General features: G+C 46.4%; 1 protein-coding gene across 1 annotated transcript in view; it reads left to right on the top strand.

Annotated features, from left to right (window-relative positions):
• Window positions 1–15063, top strand: part of LOC133353633 (guanine nucleotide-binding protein subunit alpha-13-like) — a 41155-nt gene extending 26092 nt beyond the window's left edge. Inside the window, exons 2-3 of the mRNA XM_061570023.1 lie at window positions 4947–4997; window positions 10310–15063. Coding sequence (XP_061426007.1) covers window positions 4947–4997; window positions 10310–10879 — 621 coding nt within the window. The 3' untranslated portion in view covers window positions 10880–15063. The remainder of the gene's footprint in view (window positions 1–4946; window positions 4998–10309) is intronic.
• The last annotated feature ends 829 nt before the right edge of the window (window positions 15064–15892 follow it).

Genomic DNA, 15892 nt, shown 5'->3' with positions numbered 1-15892 from the left:
TGTGCGTGCGTGCGCTCCTCTGTTGACGCGTCGAGACTCGGCGTCGCTTGATTGAGGCTTGGGGCGGGGGGCGTCCCGTGCCGGTGCGACTCTGCCGAAGACTGCGTCCTCACCGCTGGAAATCGTCGACCAAAGTGAAACGTTGCTGCGAGAGCAAGCGATGCTCTGAGAAGCATATTCTTTTGTCTTGACACAAAGCTTCCCTGCCCCCTATACACATATAGCCCTCCAGCATCCCCATACACCCCCCCCTACCCCGCTAGAAACTCCCCTCTTTCCGGTTTTTTGTTACGCCGTTTTGGGTCCGACGTCAGCTGTTGGGGTTGTGAGCGAGTCGAGCTGCTGGGCCCCCCCCCCCAGCTCGCTCTCCTTATCCCAACCGCTACCCCCGTGGATGTTGATACGACTGTGCTTCTGGGCCGACCGCCAGCTTCTGGTGACTTGTGTTGCCAAGTTGTGGTGTTTCAAAAAATCTCCAGGCCATTCGTCAAAACCCACTGGAGTTTGCAGAACACAAACAATTAAACATCTTGTATTTTCAAAACAGTTGTTTTTTTTAATACTGAAAACGGCAATAATAACCCAACCCCCGCAAGGCCATTGCAGACAAGGTATGAAAAGGCAAGACTGAGTCCAAAGTGACTGCGTGCTCTGAACGAGCAAAGGGATGGGAGCTCGTCTTTCTTTGTGGACCCGAGCCAGAAGTTAAAATTCCACAATCCATGGCAGGAGCCAGAATCTTCTCATTGCGTGAGTGTTACCCTCAAACCGGTGCTCGCTTTATCGGCAGTGGAGTGATAATTGGCTGACGTGTGAAAAAACTTCATTAAAAACTCCACAATACAGAGGTTAATGCTAACCTTTGTATTGTTTAATAGCCACTTAATGCCAGAGGAAGCTAAGGAAAGTTGAGCCTGGATAGTGGTTTCTATGGGTGACGACCCAATACAAAGCGGCTGTAGTAGGTAGTGCTGACAGCAGGGGGCAGTAAAACACACTCTATCGTTCTTTACTTCACCCTCCACTCGCCAGCAAGGTAAAGTATGGTTAAATAACCATCACTGCCTGCACAGCATGGGGAAGCTCTCATCCAGCACTGCAGTGATGAACAGGCCATACATACATATATACATGTACTGTCAAAATGTACGTAAGCTTGTGGATGTTTTCACGTCCGGAATATGACATGTTGGCTGCACGGTGGAGCTTCAGGAATAGAAGAAGAAGAAGAATAACTCCAGTGTGGAATTCCAGATCGACAAGCCACAAATCCCCACCACCTTCTAGCATCTGGAGGAACGAAAAAAAACCCCCTCTGAGCTGGCAAGCTGCGCAAAGGCGCGCGTAACGAGCAGGAAATGGGAGAGAGTGGAGAGGGAGCGGCGGGGGAGGAGGAAGAGTTGCTTCCATTCCCGTTGGACAACGCAGCCATCTCGCTGCAGCGATGCCCCCACCAACCCCCCCTGCCACCAGCTGCGCCGTCTCTGCCAAATGATGCAGCAAGTGGGCGGCAGCCGACGATTAATAATGCATCGGGCGATCTGGCCGCGGCGGGGCGTGTTAACCACCGAAGGCGACGCGGCCCGTGCGCTTGTTTGCGCGTGTGTGTGGAGAGGGGGGGGGCTCTGCCTCGCCGCCCCCCCTCCTCATCCTTCGTCTGCCTGTGTGCGTGCATGAGTTCCGTGCGTTCCGTGATGCCTGCGTTCCCCTCCCCAGTCTCTGATCCCCCTGCCCCCCCCCCATCTTATTGTCTTGTGCAAGCGTGCTTGCTTCCGAAATACAATCTGCGCTGTCAAAACAGATACTTTTCTTACCAGTGTTGAGAGCTGCAATAACATTAGCCACAGTACAGCCCATTATTTAACTTCTCCCCTTAGCTATACACAGAGACCAAAAATTCCCCTACATAACCTTAAACAGACTGTTGCAGTTAGCGTTGTTAGCAAGCGTCTATTGAGGTCAGCACGTCACGTCAGCTGTGGTCCAGCACCACGTACATGCCTGTCTCCCCAGTACGGATTTTTAAGGTTGAGTTGGCCTAAAGGAGGCCCATAAGCAGTCCCGATATATGCACATTTAAGTTTGCGTCAACCTAGAGGAGGCCCAGGACCACTTCTGATATTGGTTATTGGTTGTGGCTGTGATTTGAACTCAGGTCATCGGTTTTGTAGCGCAGTGCGGAACTGCTCCAAACTTTCTTGTACATCGACGCAAATAAACACGCTCACTCGTATGGATGCAATGTGTCATATCCTCTCGCAATTAATTACGTCATTCAAATCTGTCAATGACGAGAAAACCCATTCCAACAGAATAAAAGACAGAGCAGGCTGGAATACAATCAAGAACATGCAGAGATGCATGGCACCTGAATGTTGTTGGCTGGCCGCATGATATCAGTTTTTTTCGCCTGTCCTCTTAAACGACCAAATCGCCAAACATGCAGTTGTTTGGATCTGGTGGTCCGATTTAAGGCCAAGAGCTTTTTTGCATGCCATGTACATCTTAGTGTGTTGTTCAATCCAAATGAATTGTGCAAGCTGGAAGCACTATTTTCAGTGACTAGTTGACTGTCCACCTATGAATCATGTTCATTTACCAGAGTATTTAAGGGTTTATTTACACAAGGTTTGGGAAGGTGGGTGGTAATGTGGGTTTATCTGACAAGCCTGCAGTTATTTAAACATAGCTGTATTTAAACTAAATTGAGATGCCTGATTCAGAGCTTATTTTCCCTCTGGCATTAGATGGGGCAGAGCAATGCCATATCTGCCGTGCTTCTTGGCAAGAGAGAACTTGTTCTGTTGCATCTAGGGGCTTGTGTTTCATTCCTAAATAGGTCTCATGCCTTGCTGGCAGGGCAAAAGTAAATGTTTAAAGTGATAAATTAAAGGAGTTGGTTGCTCATTTTAGATGGCTACATTTCAGAGAAGTGCAGGAGAAAAAGAGCCATCTCAAAATAGTTGCATGTAATTTTTTGTTGATTTTTATGACCCACATACTGCCAAAAATGCTTTCTCTGCCACTGGAATGAAACATTGATTTTTTTAAAACATCCAGCCTGGCACTTTGAGTGTTTTAGCACTCAAAGCGTCATGTAAAAATATCAGTTAGTCATTTTAATTGTGAAAAGATAGCATTTTTTTTTTACCAGGTAAGGTCCACTGAGCTTCATAGCTCTTTTTGACCTGGCCACAAATGATAGCCCAACGAAGTGGCGTATCATGTGCAAATTTATAGCAGCCAAATACTCTAAATACATGTTGATTATAGATGTGGAGGGAAAAACCGGAGGACCGGAGAAAATTCCACACGACCACAAAGAGAATGTAAACTCCAAATATACAGGCATCAGTCGGGATTGAACCCATGATGCTTTGTATACCAGGCACGGTGGTTAACATTTTGTCACCGTGGCACCCCCATGTTAATTAAGTAACAGTAGAAATAAATGTGTAAGCGTATGTAATGTTTTACAATGTAGCATATTTAGTGGAGCACCTGGGCTTGTGATATTTCATGCTGGTTCTCATCCCTCTAGCCTGGGTGATGAGTGTTCCACCCAATCTCACCAGATCTTGCAAGCTCAGCAGAATTGCAAATCGTCAGTATTTGAATGGGAGACTGAGAATACCAATTATTGTAGATTTTGGCTGCGATGTGGCCAGAAGTTAGTTATACAGAAATAAATTGTTGAATGAGTTGCAGAGCTGTGAGTGTTTATTACTCATTAATAAGACCAGACACTCATTAATGGTATTAGCGAAACCATTCAAATTCATGACCTCCTGTTAAAAAGTCTTAAGATTATTTGAAGCTCTCCTGGTTAAATAAAATACATTATTGTCATTCATGAAGCTGCACTTGTTTGTGAAGATCACCGAGTCATCTCCTTGTGGATTAAGACTCCGTCCCCATCCTGAGACCGTGGAATTTCCCACCGCTGGCTCTTAACCTCCGGTAGAGACGGAAGACCATCCAACCAACACTTGCTCGTTCACGGTTACGGGAATTACTTTTGTTGAAAATGTTTAAAACTTTATGCCGCGAGATGAAAACGGTTCTTGTTTTGTGGCTTGTCTACGCCGGGGCGAGGGGGGCGCGTCTCCGCGTGTAAACCCTCTCCGCGTGTAAACCCTCTCCGCGTGTAAACCCTCTCCGCGTGTAAACCCTCTCCGCGTGTAAACCCTCTCCGCGTGTAAACCCTCTCCGCGTGTAAACCCTCTCCGCGTGTAAACTCTCTCCGCGTGTAAACCCTCTCCGCGTGTAAACCCTCTCTGCCGTTACTGTGTTTACCAGACGTGTCAGCATCTGCGACTGAGCGGGAGCCCTTCAGCGGGGAAGGGGAGGGGGGGCGCTCTCGCGCGGCCGTGCTACATGTGCAAGTGCTCATCGAGTTCCCAAAAATAAAGGCCCGTTCGGCCAATGGGAGGGAAATGGAAATTGGAAAAACGTGTGCCTTTTTGTTTGCTTTAATTAAAGAAGGGGGGGGGGGGCTGCCCTTGACCTTCGTGGAGATGGGAGGAATAATATGTGACAAATGCAATGCAAATCTTATTGGGAAGCTTTGGATCTGTGCTTGTGGTAGACTTGTGCGTGGATGTGGAAGCCACAATGCTGGGGCGGCCAAGTGGTCTTGCTTGTGAACGTGTGCGCACATATATAATTCATCTGTTTGTACAAAGGTTTTAAAAACTTGAGTCCCCACCCCCACTCCCTGTATCAGTTCACTGAAGCATTATGTTGTGTGCCTGCCTGAGTGTGTGCGCATACTTGAGCGGTTTTTAATTTAGCGTGTACAGTAGAATTTATGCTGTGGGCATTTTTATAAAGTTGTGTTTTGTGTCTCGCCTACCCCTACTCCCGTCTCTACCACCCTTTCACCCCCACCCACCCACAAACCTCCCTCTCCCCACTCCTCCACAACCCCTGCTCTTTCTGCACAGGGTGAATCGGTCAAGTACTTCTTGGATAACCTGGACAGACTTGGGGAGATGGTAAGTGGTCATCATTCACTGCAATTGTACTTCATTCCAACCGTATACATTAGATCACACACATCCACATTTTTCACAGGGTGCGCAGGGTTTGCGCGGTGGTATCACTTGTGCCTCGGAGCAAAAAGTTTCCTGCATCAAATCTTTCTGCATGGAATGTGGATCTTCTCCCCTTGTTCTGCACGAGTTTCCTCTGGCTTCTCAGTTTTTTTTCCTCGATAGTTAAGAAAATAATAACGTAACTGGTTTTCACCAAATATTCCATTCCTGAACATTAAAATGCTAATTACTTGGGATTTAAAATAGCAGTATTGCCCCCTCCGGCGTGAAACCTGGCAGAACCCTTCTAAAAAAAGAGTTCTTGAGAATCCGGGTCTCTGGGTAAACATGCGGAATAATAATATAATAACATTTGTCAGTGTATGCACAGCATCCCCTCCGTTGAGAATGTAATGGGTAAGCTGTTGAGCAGGCATAGCTGACAACACTGATCTGTGTCTCGCAGTGGGTTTCCTGCCATCTGCTGGACCAAGCAGCACACTTCTGAAATAAAAGTGCTTCATTTTAGTTTATTTAAGTTTAAATAGGAGAATGAAATAGATTGTTGGAATTCTGACATTTGTTTTTGAAGTAATATTGAAGGCAAGGTTTTAGGCAGCTTTTGGGTATTTGTCTGACGAAAAGAAAACTGAACAACATGACATTAGAGACGTAAGCATTCTTTAATGCGTTAAATTCTCATATCAAGGCCTTGAACCACAAATAACGTTTTGTTTAAAGGAAAGCACCAAGTTACAATCGACTCGCAGTGTACCCCTGTAGCACCTGGTGTTGATGCGAGATAACCCACAGGCTGCCATTCTGTTGACTGATGTAACGGAGCATTGGATTTTCAATCCTGTCACAGGAATTTACTCCGACAAATAGGTTTATAGTCTCACAACCAACGCAACCAAATGCCTCCTTGGAGCAATCGTTGCTCAGCAGTCCTGCAATCCTCCACCCTCCCCCACTTCCGCCGAAAACACAAAAACGCCATTCCCCCCCCCCCCCCCCCACGAAGTTTGAGTTGCGTTAAATCGAAGTAGCTCGAAGACTCTCCTAATTTAATTTGTTGTTCAGCCCCCCCACTCCCGGTCTCCGATTGCAGCGTTTAGCACGACGCAGTTGTGCAACTTAATAAACGTTTGCTTAAGTACGTAATGAGCTTCGTTATGGGCAAAGGCCGCACGGCGTGATGGGCTTTTAGCGCGATTAAACCCAGAACGCTGCCTCCGCTCAATCGCATACCGAGTCATCGAAGGCTTCAATTTGAGCTTCCCCAATCGGTGGACAAAAGTACCACGCGTTGGAGGCGGCTGGAGGAATGCAGGCTGCCTCTCGCCTCGGCGGCGTTGTTTGGCGTTATTTACTTGGCCTGCAGGGCGGCACGTGTAAACATTTGGCTTTTGGAGGTGAGACCGCCACGGTAAATGCTACCGGGTGATGTGGATCTACGATTTACGCCTTTGTGCCTTTTTCCGGATTCGCGGTTGGAAGGTTTCCAGTTTTAAGTCTCGGGGCTCGACTCGGTCCATCGCCCCCTTCGTGAACGTCGGCAGTGATTGCCCTTTTGCAGAAACGGAACCTTGCCTTAGGTATGAGGAAGTCCAAAAACTTGTTTAGGGCATTTGTTAATAATGAGCACCCTGTGCTTGTTTGGTCGAAAGGCACTTGGCGTTTTGGCTTGTCAAGCCGCAGATAGTCTCTTGTCAGCAACTCCTTATACGGACACATTAAGCTTACTTTGAATGCGTTGATTTGTGTGCGTATACTTGCAGCAGCAGCGCAAAATCGGCAAACAGATTTAGAACTGCAGTGCAAATACTGAAGGATTATATTCATGGGAATTGTGCAGGGTGGTTGGTCACTTTCACATTTTACAGCAAGAGGGGAGATGGAGCGATACAAAAATCGGCGGCTGCATGTCGTGTGGCAAGGCTAAAGGTGCAGGGAACACCAGAAGTGAAGAGCGAGCAAAGTAAAATGGCCACTCTCGAAATTGAGGTGTTGGGGGAAGATATTTCAGTGGTTGAGCATATTAGGCCTAAGCCTAAAAAAGTAGCCCAGTAGCCTGTGTGTACGAACTTTAACCCTGACAACAATCCTCTTGAACGCTTCACCGGTGTCCGTTTCTCTTTTTCTGCCCGCTATTCCCTTTCAACATTTACAGCGTCGGTAGCAGTTGGCCGAGAGTGCCTGCCGATGTCATTGTAGAAGATAATCTACACAACTGATAATTATTGAACGCACACCTGCTCGGATGGAGCTTAGCGTTGGGACAAAGAGTAACATTGATGGTGTAGTATGGCCTCAGTGGGTCATTCAATGCATAGCAAAACTGAAACATCTGCAGTTAAGTGACATGGCATAAAACGATTACACCAAAGCTGAGCATCTAATAGCACACAATGATGATGATCGAGACTTTGTGTGTTCGCCAGTAGAATGCTCGGCCGTGAGAGGCAAGTGCAGACACGTGCAGTGGTGCCCTACACACACACACAATAGTTGCCATAGTTGTTTTTAATTAAACATTAACTTCGAAGAAGGTTGCACGCTGTGGCGTAACGCACGGTTACAGCTTTTCATTAGGGTGCTACGAGGAGGATCGTGCTGTCGTATCTCTTTACATTTTTTTTTTTACAAAGTGCAGCCAGCCTTGAATGGTTCTGCAAAATGAAAATCAGTGATGTGACATTAAAGGAAATCGGTACCATCTACAAAGAGCACAAAAGCCATCTCTGGTTTGGCGCTTTACAGCAGCGAGAGGGCGTATGCCACAAGTGGTGTCCGGTAACATGCATTACCTTGCCTCATTTCGCTGCGCGATGCTGCGGTCAGGTCTGCACGGAGCAGACCAATTTTCATAATTGCTTACCCTGACACCTTGATGTGGCCACGCTTTCAATCGTGTTAATTGTGTTTTTGGGCCAAAGTGTAAAAAACATAATGTACGGCTGGCCATGTATCTCGTCTGTTTTTATCGAATTGCAGCGTCGTGTGCCAGGTGCGTTGAGAGGGCAATGATTGATGCCGTCCTGTCAAAATGACACCCCTGAGCGGCACATGCGCACAAACAGCGGCGCGTGCACGGTTCCATCTAGCTGCAGATTACAAATCCGGCAGGCTCCCCAGTCGGTCCGCGAACTAGTCGCACGCGCGTGACTCGACTGAACTTGCACGTTGCCCAATAGCGTCTGCCCGAGCCTGTTTGTATTTGTTTTTGCCAAACAAGCGCACCCCCGAAGAGAGCCGCACCCAAGTATGTCGCAGGCGTGGTGGTAGTGGCGGTGGCTGCCACTTCGGCGAGAGAGAGGAAAATTACAAATGTGCCGTGTTGGGCAGAGTGAATGTCATAAGTGTGGGGAGGATTACCCACAGACTGCACAGAGCGAGCGGTGGTTGGAATTTAAATGAAGGTTCTGGGACAGTATTTCTAAACGCCTGCAGGCCAATTTTGAATTGAAGCAAAAGGGTGGGGGAAACAGCACTGGCCTGGGCTGTGGCTTCCATCCGCTTCTCCCCTTGTCTTCTTCCAGCTGCTGTTCTGTAAGTCAGATCGGACTCGGAGCTTTGGCTCCCAACCTCGTTGCCTCATGAGATTAAATTATTAATTTAGTCTTGCTTTGTAGAATTGTGAGTATCAGCATCACTAGATTTCCTGTATTCAATAGGTTCATCCATAATAGAGGTTTTTTTTTTTAGATCGCGTAAATATATAAATGGGTCGTTAAACCCACCGACAGCCCACTAGTAAGGGTTGTCACGAAAACAGAACGTGCCAATTCGTCACTAGTACAGCACACCGGTGTGTTGGAGAGCCAAGCCACAACATTTACAATCTAAGTACGACGTTTTGCCAGTAATTACAACTAGCTTCATCAGGCGACAGCCAGATTTGTGGAGAAGTCTTAACTGTTTTGTTCCTTCTATAGAGGCGTAGATGTGCTGTTCTAGTATACTACACGATACACTACAGTACTATATACTACACACTAGTGCTGTACTAGTGACAAATTGGCATGTTCTGTTTACATGACAACCCTTACTAGTTGGCTGTGTCAGGTGGTGGCGGGTTTTAATGACACATTTATATATTTATGCTATCTAATCCAAAAACAAACCTCTTATGGATGACATTGGTCGCGAAAGCCTACGTGTTAAACCTACAATAGGTTCACTTTACCCCTGCAGCCACTAGAGATGCTACATTAGCCACAATGTTTAAAGTAACCAATCCTTGACCTGAATTGCCACAAATCGTGTAATTGCAATGGGGTGAACTGCAACGGGCCTAGGGGCCACCCAACATTTAATGTCACACCTTTCACAGATATTTTATAAATTTTCATGATGGAAAACCAACGTCACATGTTGTAGATTTTTTCCATAAAAAATGTAATTTTATTTGTTAACCTTGTTTCAGCATTTGCCATGTTTTTACGGATTATTTTTATTCAATATTTCAGGCAGAATATTGGGTAGTCCAAAGTTAAAATGATATAATTGGAAAGAGTGATGGAGACAGTGGCACAATTAACGTGGTACGTGACAAATCACGGGTCACTACTTTCTCCATACTCTTGAGTAAGTAACGGCGTGGGCATTCAACCCCACTGCTGACCTTGAGCTCGTGGGTAAAGTATCAAATTCGTGTGACAGCAGCGGATGTCTCCATAGCATGACCAGTGTAAACTTACTACAAATTGGAACTAATTTTATCAGCCTCAACAGGGACAAACAGAAACACAAAATGATATTGAGCAAGACAAACAGATTCACAGGCAGGGGCTTGGTCGGGTAGGGATTAGCCGGACACTGGATATGTTCATCTCCTGTTTACAGCCCTGGGCCAGTGGTGAAAACTCCACATTTCGATGGTGGTGCATCTATCTATCGGACAACCACTGTTGACTCCCCCACCAGAGTTGTCGTCATTTGTATCAACCCCAGAGGGGTGATTGGTCTTGTAAACACCCAGCCAGGACTTGAACTGACACACCTCTGATTGTGAACCGCTCACTCCACTGCCGAGTCACCTTGCCGGTTATGTAATTTGCGAGCGATTTTCTAGTTTAGACCGTGACGCAGGCACACACGGCCTTCTATCTTTTTTAGAACGTCACGAGATCTCTAAACGCCCCCTGCCAATCCAGTTAATACACCGGCAGTCTGAACCAGGGCGGGCGCCACTGGGCACGAACCGTGAGCCACCGCTTGACAAATACCCTCCCCTCTGCTGCTGCTGTTCCCTCGTTCTCCCCACACAGAACTACCTGCCGAGCAGACAGGACGTGTTGCTTGCTCGCAAGGCCACCAAGGGCATCGTGGAGCACGACTTCGACATCAAGAACATCCCCTTCAAGATGGTGGACGTGGGCGGGCAGCGGTCGCAGCGCCAAAAGTGGTTCCAGTGCTTCGAGGGCGTCACCTCCATCCTCTTCCTCGTGTCGTCGAGTGAGTTCGACCAGGTGCTCATGGAGGACCGCAAGACCAACCGCCTGGTCGAGTCGATGAACATCTTCGAAACCATCGTCAACAATCGGACCTTCCAGGGCGTTTCCATCATCCTGTTCCTCAACAAGACGGACCTGCTTGCCGAGAAGGTTCGCATGACGAGCATCGCGGACTACTTCCCGGACTTTGTAGGCTCGCCGCATCAGCTGGAGGACGTGCAGAGGTTCCTGGTGCGCTCCTTCGACTCGAAGAGGCGCGAGCGCACTACGCCGCTCTTCCACCACTTCACCACCGCCATCGACACGGAGAACATTCGCTACGTTTTCGAGGCCGTGCGGGATACCATACTGCGCGACAACCTCAAGCAGCTGATGCTGCAGTGACGTTAACTCGGCTCCTCCCCACCTGCCCCCCCCCCCCCAAAGCTAACCTTTCAGTGAGCACTGCGGTGGCCTTTTGAGTCTGGGTTGATGGTTTCTTTGAGTAATTGTGAATCGCTACAGGCAAGGGCTTCTCAAACTCCACTTCTTGTGCCTCGCGCCCTGCTGCAAGCTTGCAATTGTACCAGTCGGCCGTCTGATGTGGACTACGTGCAATTTCGACTCAAGTTGCATTTGAATGGAGAAGAGTGGTTAGTGTGGCGACGAGGATGGAGCTGTGGCATCGAAGCTTCAGTTTTGAAAGCCCTGGTAGAGACACTTGGCAGAAATGCGATTTAAAACAAAAAGCACTTTGTTGAAAAAAAAAAAGACCGGTTGAAAGAGAAATCTGACTAGATATTCAGAATTAGTTTTTATTTCCAACTTACTGAGGCTCTTTGACTGAAACGTTTTATTTCAACAAGTTGTATTATTGTTTTTTCATGTATTCTGCCCACATTACCCTCTACGTTAGCCTTTTCCTGTCCAAAAGAAGAAGAATATCTCTGGGAAATCGCCTCTTTGTTTTATTTCATGTGAAAGATTTTAATTTGTTAAATCTCTTTTTTAGATAATCCAGGTTTTATTCCCTTACCCCTTTTGCACAATATCGCTTAATCATTGTTCATCCCAGGGCAAATGAGGCTGCACTCTGGTAATAGAAATAAACAATGGGCATGCCATATATTTTCTAGATTCGGTTATCCTCATTGGAGGAAGCTCTTTGTGCTCATTTGTAAGAAAAAACTCTTGATCAGAATGTTGATCTTATTCCATGAGTGTCACGAACTTGTCTGGGCTTATGTTTACGGCGTTCCGTGATGCATGTCATTTTTTAGCTGCTTAGTTTTACTACGGCCATATGTGTAACGAGAGGGCTCTTTTAGGCCCTCGCAGAAAGATTATAGGGCCCACTTTAAAAGCAAAACAAAATTTGGTTCTAGCTTGGAATTTTTTTTCGATTTTAATGGTCTCTTTGCCAAGATGGTTCCTGCTTATTGCAGCGCGTGACATGTAACTGTAGGAGAAGATCTGTGACTTGACCACATTGCAGGAATAGTGCCATATGTATAAGTGTAGGTATATAGTAATAATAATATAATCCGCTAGAATATATTTGACACCAAATTTTGTTGTTGCCGAACGATAGTGGGATTGGTCCGTCCGCTGTTCTGCTTCAAGGGAGTCGATGTTCACGCCATGATGGTTCATTGAGCACTCGTCACGTAACAAGACAACGGTTCCTGGACTTGCATGGCTGAAAGGTTCTTTAACATTCTGTCCGACACAGGAGCCTGATTATAATCCTCCCAAGTTGCCTTGTACTCCTTTTCTAATCGGCCAGAGCTCAGCCTTTGCATTAGGAGCTGAGAGAGACTGTGAATAGTAACAAACACACTGTACGCGATTGAAAACATTTGTTTTAGACTGGAAGATACCACTTAAAGAAAATCTTTCCGATTCGTGTATTGTTTTTTGTTCCATATGTATCTCAAACTTAGCATTTTGTATATGTTTAACTTGCCTTAAATCACTCAAGATTTTTTTTTTATTATTTAATGGAAAAGATACTTGATTTTCCATTTTGTTTTTAGAATTTTTATTTTTACTAATTCTTTGGTACAGTCTCGTTTTGAGTGCGCACACCTTTGCACGCACACACGCCTACATAGGCTCTTCCCCAACCACTCTGCTGTCCTCTTTGCAAGCGTCCAGCCGCCTTGGCAACGGTCGACCACGCCTTTGTTTAACACAGCACGTCTCTCGCTCTCTCGCTCTCTCGCTCGGTGCCTTCCGCGCGTGGGTTTCCTTATTTATGCAAGGTGTTGGAGAAGGGGGGGGGGCATCGTAAATGGTGTGGTTGTGGGGCGGGGTACTCTCGTCTCCTCTGCCATGCCAGCCGCACGCTCGCTCGTACAAAGATCTTTTTTTCAGGACGTCTGGGGTACCAGGTTAAGGAAGTTAGACGCGGTGTGGAGCCCCGACATGTTCCAGAAAGTTCCACAGAGTGGCCACCGGGCAACGTCACTCGCCACACGTTCAAAATCTGCCGCTTTCGGTTTTCCTGATGCCGACCATAGCTCTGTGTCAGCCCACCGCAACCCCCGGAGAGCCTTCAAGTCGCAAGGCTTCTTCTGCAAGTACACATTTCAGGGATATTTTTTAAAATTGTTTATTAATTGATTCTTATGGTAGCTGAGGCGTTTTGGACATATACGTACATTTTTTCTCCCCTTTAGTCATAGTCGCTATAATACCCGTAACTTGTACTGTATCGTCGTCATGTATTTTTTGTAAGCTTTTAATCTATCTGATTTAAAATATAACACGAGTAAATAGGGCTTATGTTTTTTTTTTGCGCTCCACAGGGCGTAGTGGAACATTAAAATGTAAAAAAAAAATTGTTTAGTTTATTCCATTTATTTCGCGTCGTTATTTTACGGCAAGCGAGTGTCGTTATCGTCTTCAAGCCAGGTGGCGACGCGGGGGGGCATCAATGAATTGCTTTGCCGCAGCGTGTTGCCTCGGGCGCTGTCGACGGCCAAACTCCGCGGAACCGCGGGTGCCTTCTGCTCGTCCTCGGCAAAAGAACGTCGCCTCTTCCGTTGTTGTCGATGTTGTATTATTACCCTCACTAATTGCTGTTGCCGTGGTCGCAATTCAACCTTTTTGCCAGTCTTCCCAATTTGTGGCCGTGTGTGGTGCGCGCGCACGTGTCGTCCAATCGGTGTGCTGCAGCTCGCCACTCCTGACCCCCTTCCCCCGGGGGGGGGGCCCACATGTTGCCTGGACGAATGAGCCATTGTGTTTGTTGTGATGAAACCGCGCGCCTCCGCCTGCCCCCCCCCCCCCCCCCCCCCCGTTACCACTGAAGCGTAGGGGCGCGCTCGTAGTTAGACGGTCGTATGTCATTGCCTTACGCGCGAATAGCGGCTTTTGTCGTGGGCTTCTCGCGGAAAAGTTAATTGGAAGTTGGGATTATGAAGCGTATATATATATTTTTTGTTTCCTCCGATGACAGTCGATGAGAAGAAGTAGCAGCTGGCAGTGCGGTTATGGAAGCAGATTAGGGAATGTACATATAATGGGTGTGGGGGGCACACATCTGAATGCATCACGTGGTATTGTAACAATTGCGGAGTTTTTTTTAGGCATACAATTATAGTACATAATACCGCGCGCACACACACACACCGTGTTCTTAACCATGTCGTGTTGCCTTTACACTTGACCGTGGTAATTAATATATGTGCAGCCAGTAGCGGGCGCTGTTAAGGTCGAAAGGTTATGCCAGTCCATTGGGACGGATGAGAAAGGGGATTGTCCAGAAATCCGCGGAAGAGCCAACCTTTTAAGCTCACCGGTTCGACCTTTTACTGATCACTGATGTCGATCGGTACCAAATTAGAATTAAATTAGAGCGTGACAGCCACGTGACTTTGCATCAAGAGGGCCAACTCCCATCTGGATGAAAATGAGTAAGCAGCAAGAAGGGGGATGAATGAAACAACCCGTGTGAGAACTGTCATTGTTCTGAAGTCGAATCTTAACGGTTTGCTAGCTTCTGCGGATTTCTTTTATTGATGGTGATGGAGAGGGGCATTGCTGCTGTGGGACTTTTAAGCAAGTGATGGTTTTAGATTGAAGGTCTTAGTGTAGTGCTTAGCATGGGTGGGTGGGCCGTATGCACTGCAGCTTGTAGAGTCAATGGTTAATGGGCTAAGGTATGTGTTGTTGGCTAGAGCAAGTGAGTGGACGTAATGTGATTGTGGCAGGCATAACCATATTATACACATGCTAATATCCTACTCTTTATTAAAATAATAAAACTAAAAAGTACCACATATTAAATGTGCATTCTTACCATTTTGTTGTACATTTTATGTTCCTATTTTGGTAAATTATTACGTGTAAATTGAATTACGCTTAGGTTCTTTTTGTATTAAAATTACAATTTTACTTTCCATTTTTGTAGTGTTTTGGACGTTCATCTGGCTTTTTTTGGAAAATACATTATGGAAGAGTTTCACACTGTCAGGATGGAATAAGCCAAACCTAATACCCGCTTCTGCCTTGCGTAAACCTGTAACATAATCTGTACATACACAGGGAATGTACAATAAAGATGCAAAAAGTAGCCCTCGGCATCAAGTAGTTTGTGCTCCTTTACATGCAAGAGGGTGGCTGCGGTGGTCGGTGTGGATGCTGATTTGATTTGGGAGGAAAAGGCGAGAGGCCCATTTTCATTGAGCATTATTCATTCAAAGTTGCTGGCTCCGTCAATATCATGCAGCCAGTCAAAACTGCTTCCATTTGTATTCGGTAAAGTCACGTAGATAGAAAAAAATTACAAAATAATAAAAAAGTGAATAAAATATAATACATCACGACGTTTCGATCGCAACATAAGCAATCGACATCAGGATAAAAAAGAGGGGGAAAGCTGCTGAAAAAAAAAGGTTTGAAATGGGTGTAGCCCAAGGGTCATGAAAGAAGTGGCCGGAGCTAGTGATGTTTAAAGTTATACATTTGCATTGTCAGTGGAAGATCGGAGAGCTGCCGCCACCTCGAGGACACCAGCAACGGCGGCTGTGTTAAGTGAGGCATTTAACCTGTTAATGTAAAATCAGAGTCGAAAATAACTGCTAACATCGGAAGGTACGATGGAAACATCACAGCCAGTTATAACTTAAACTGGTATATAACGGCCTTCCAAAGATTGCTAAGTTTGTACCCATCTTCTCGGTTGAAATTGTGTCTGTCTATATATCTGGATGGCTTCATGAACGAATCTTTGCTGATAGCCAGTGGGCTTGCAGAGTACCTTCGTCTTGGAGAAATCAATTTCGTGTGAGCCCACCGCATTAAAACAATGATCAGCCACGGGGCTGAGGTATTGGTCCTACCGTGTTTTAGATCTGCCTTATGTTCACGAACATGGTCCGAGACATGTCGCTTAGTTTCCCCAATGTAACT

The sequence above is a fragment of the Lethenteron reissneri genome, chromosome 44 (assembly GCF_015708825.2).
Source record: "Lethenteron reissneri isolate LAM-NWPU_2019-01 chromosome 44, ASM1570882v1, whole genome shotgun sequence".
Taxonomy (NCBI): domain Eukaryota; kingdom Metazoa; phylum Chordata; class Hyperoartia; order Petromyzontiformes; family Petromyzontidae; genus Lethenteron; species Lethenteron reissneri.
Note: the sequence above shows the minus strand (reverse complement) of the source record. Positions and strands in the feature narration are given on the sequence as shown.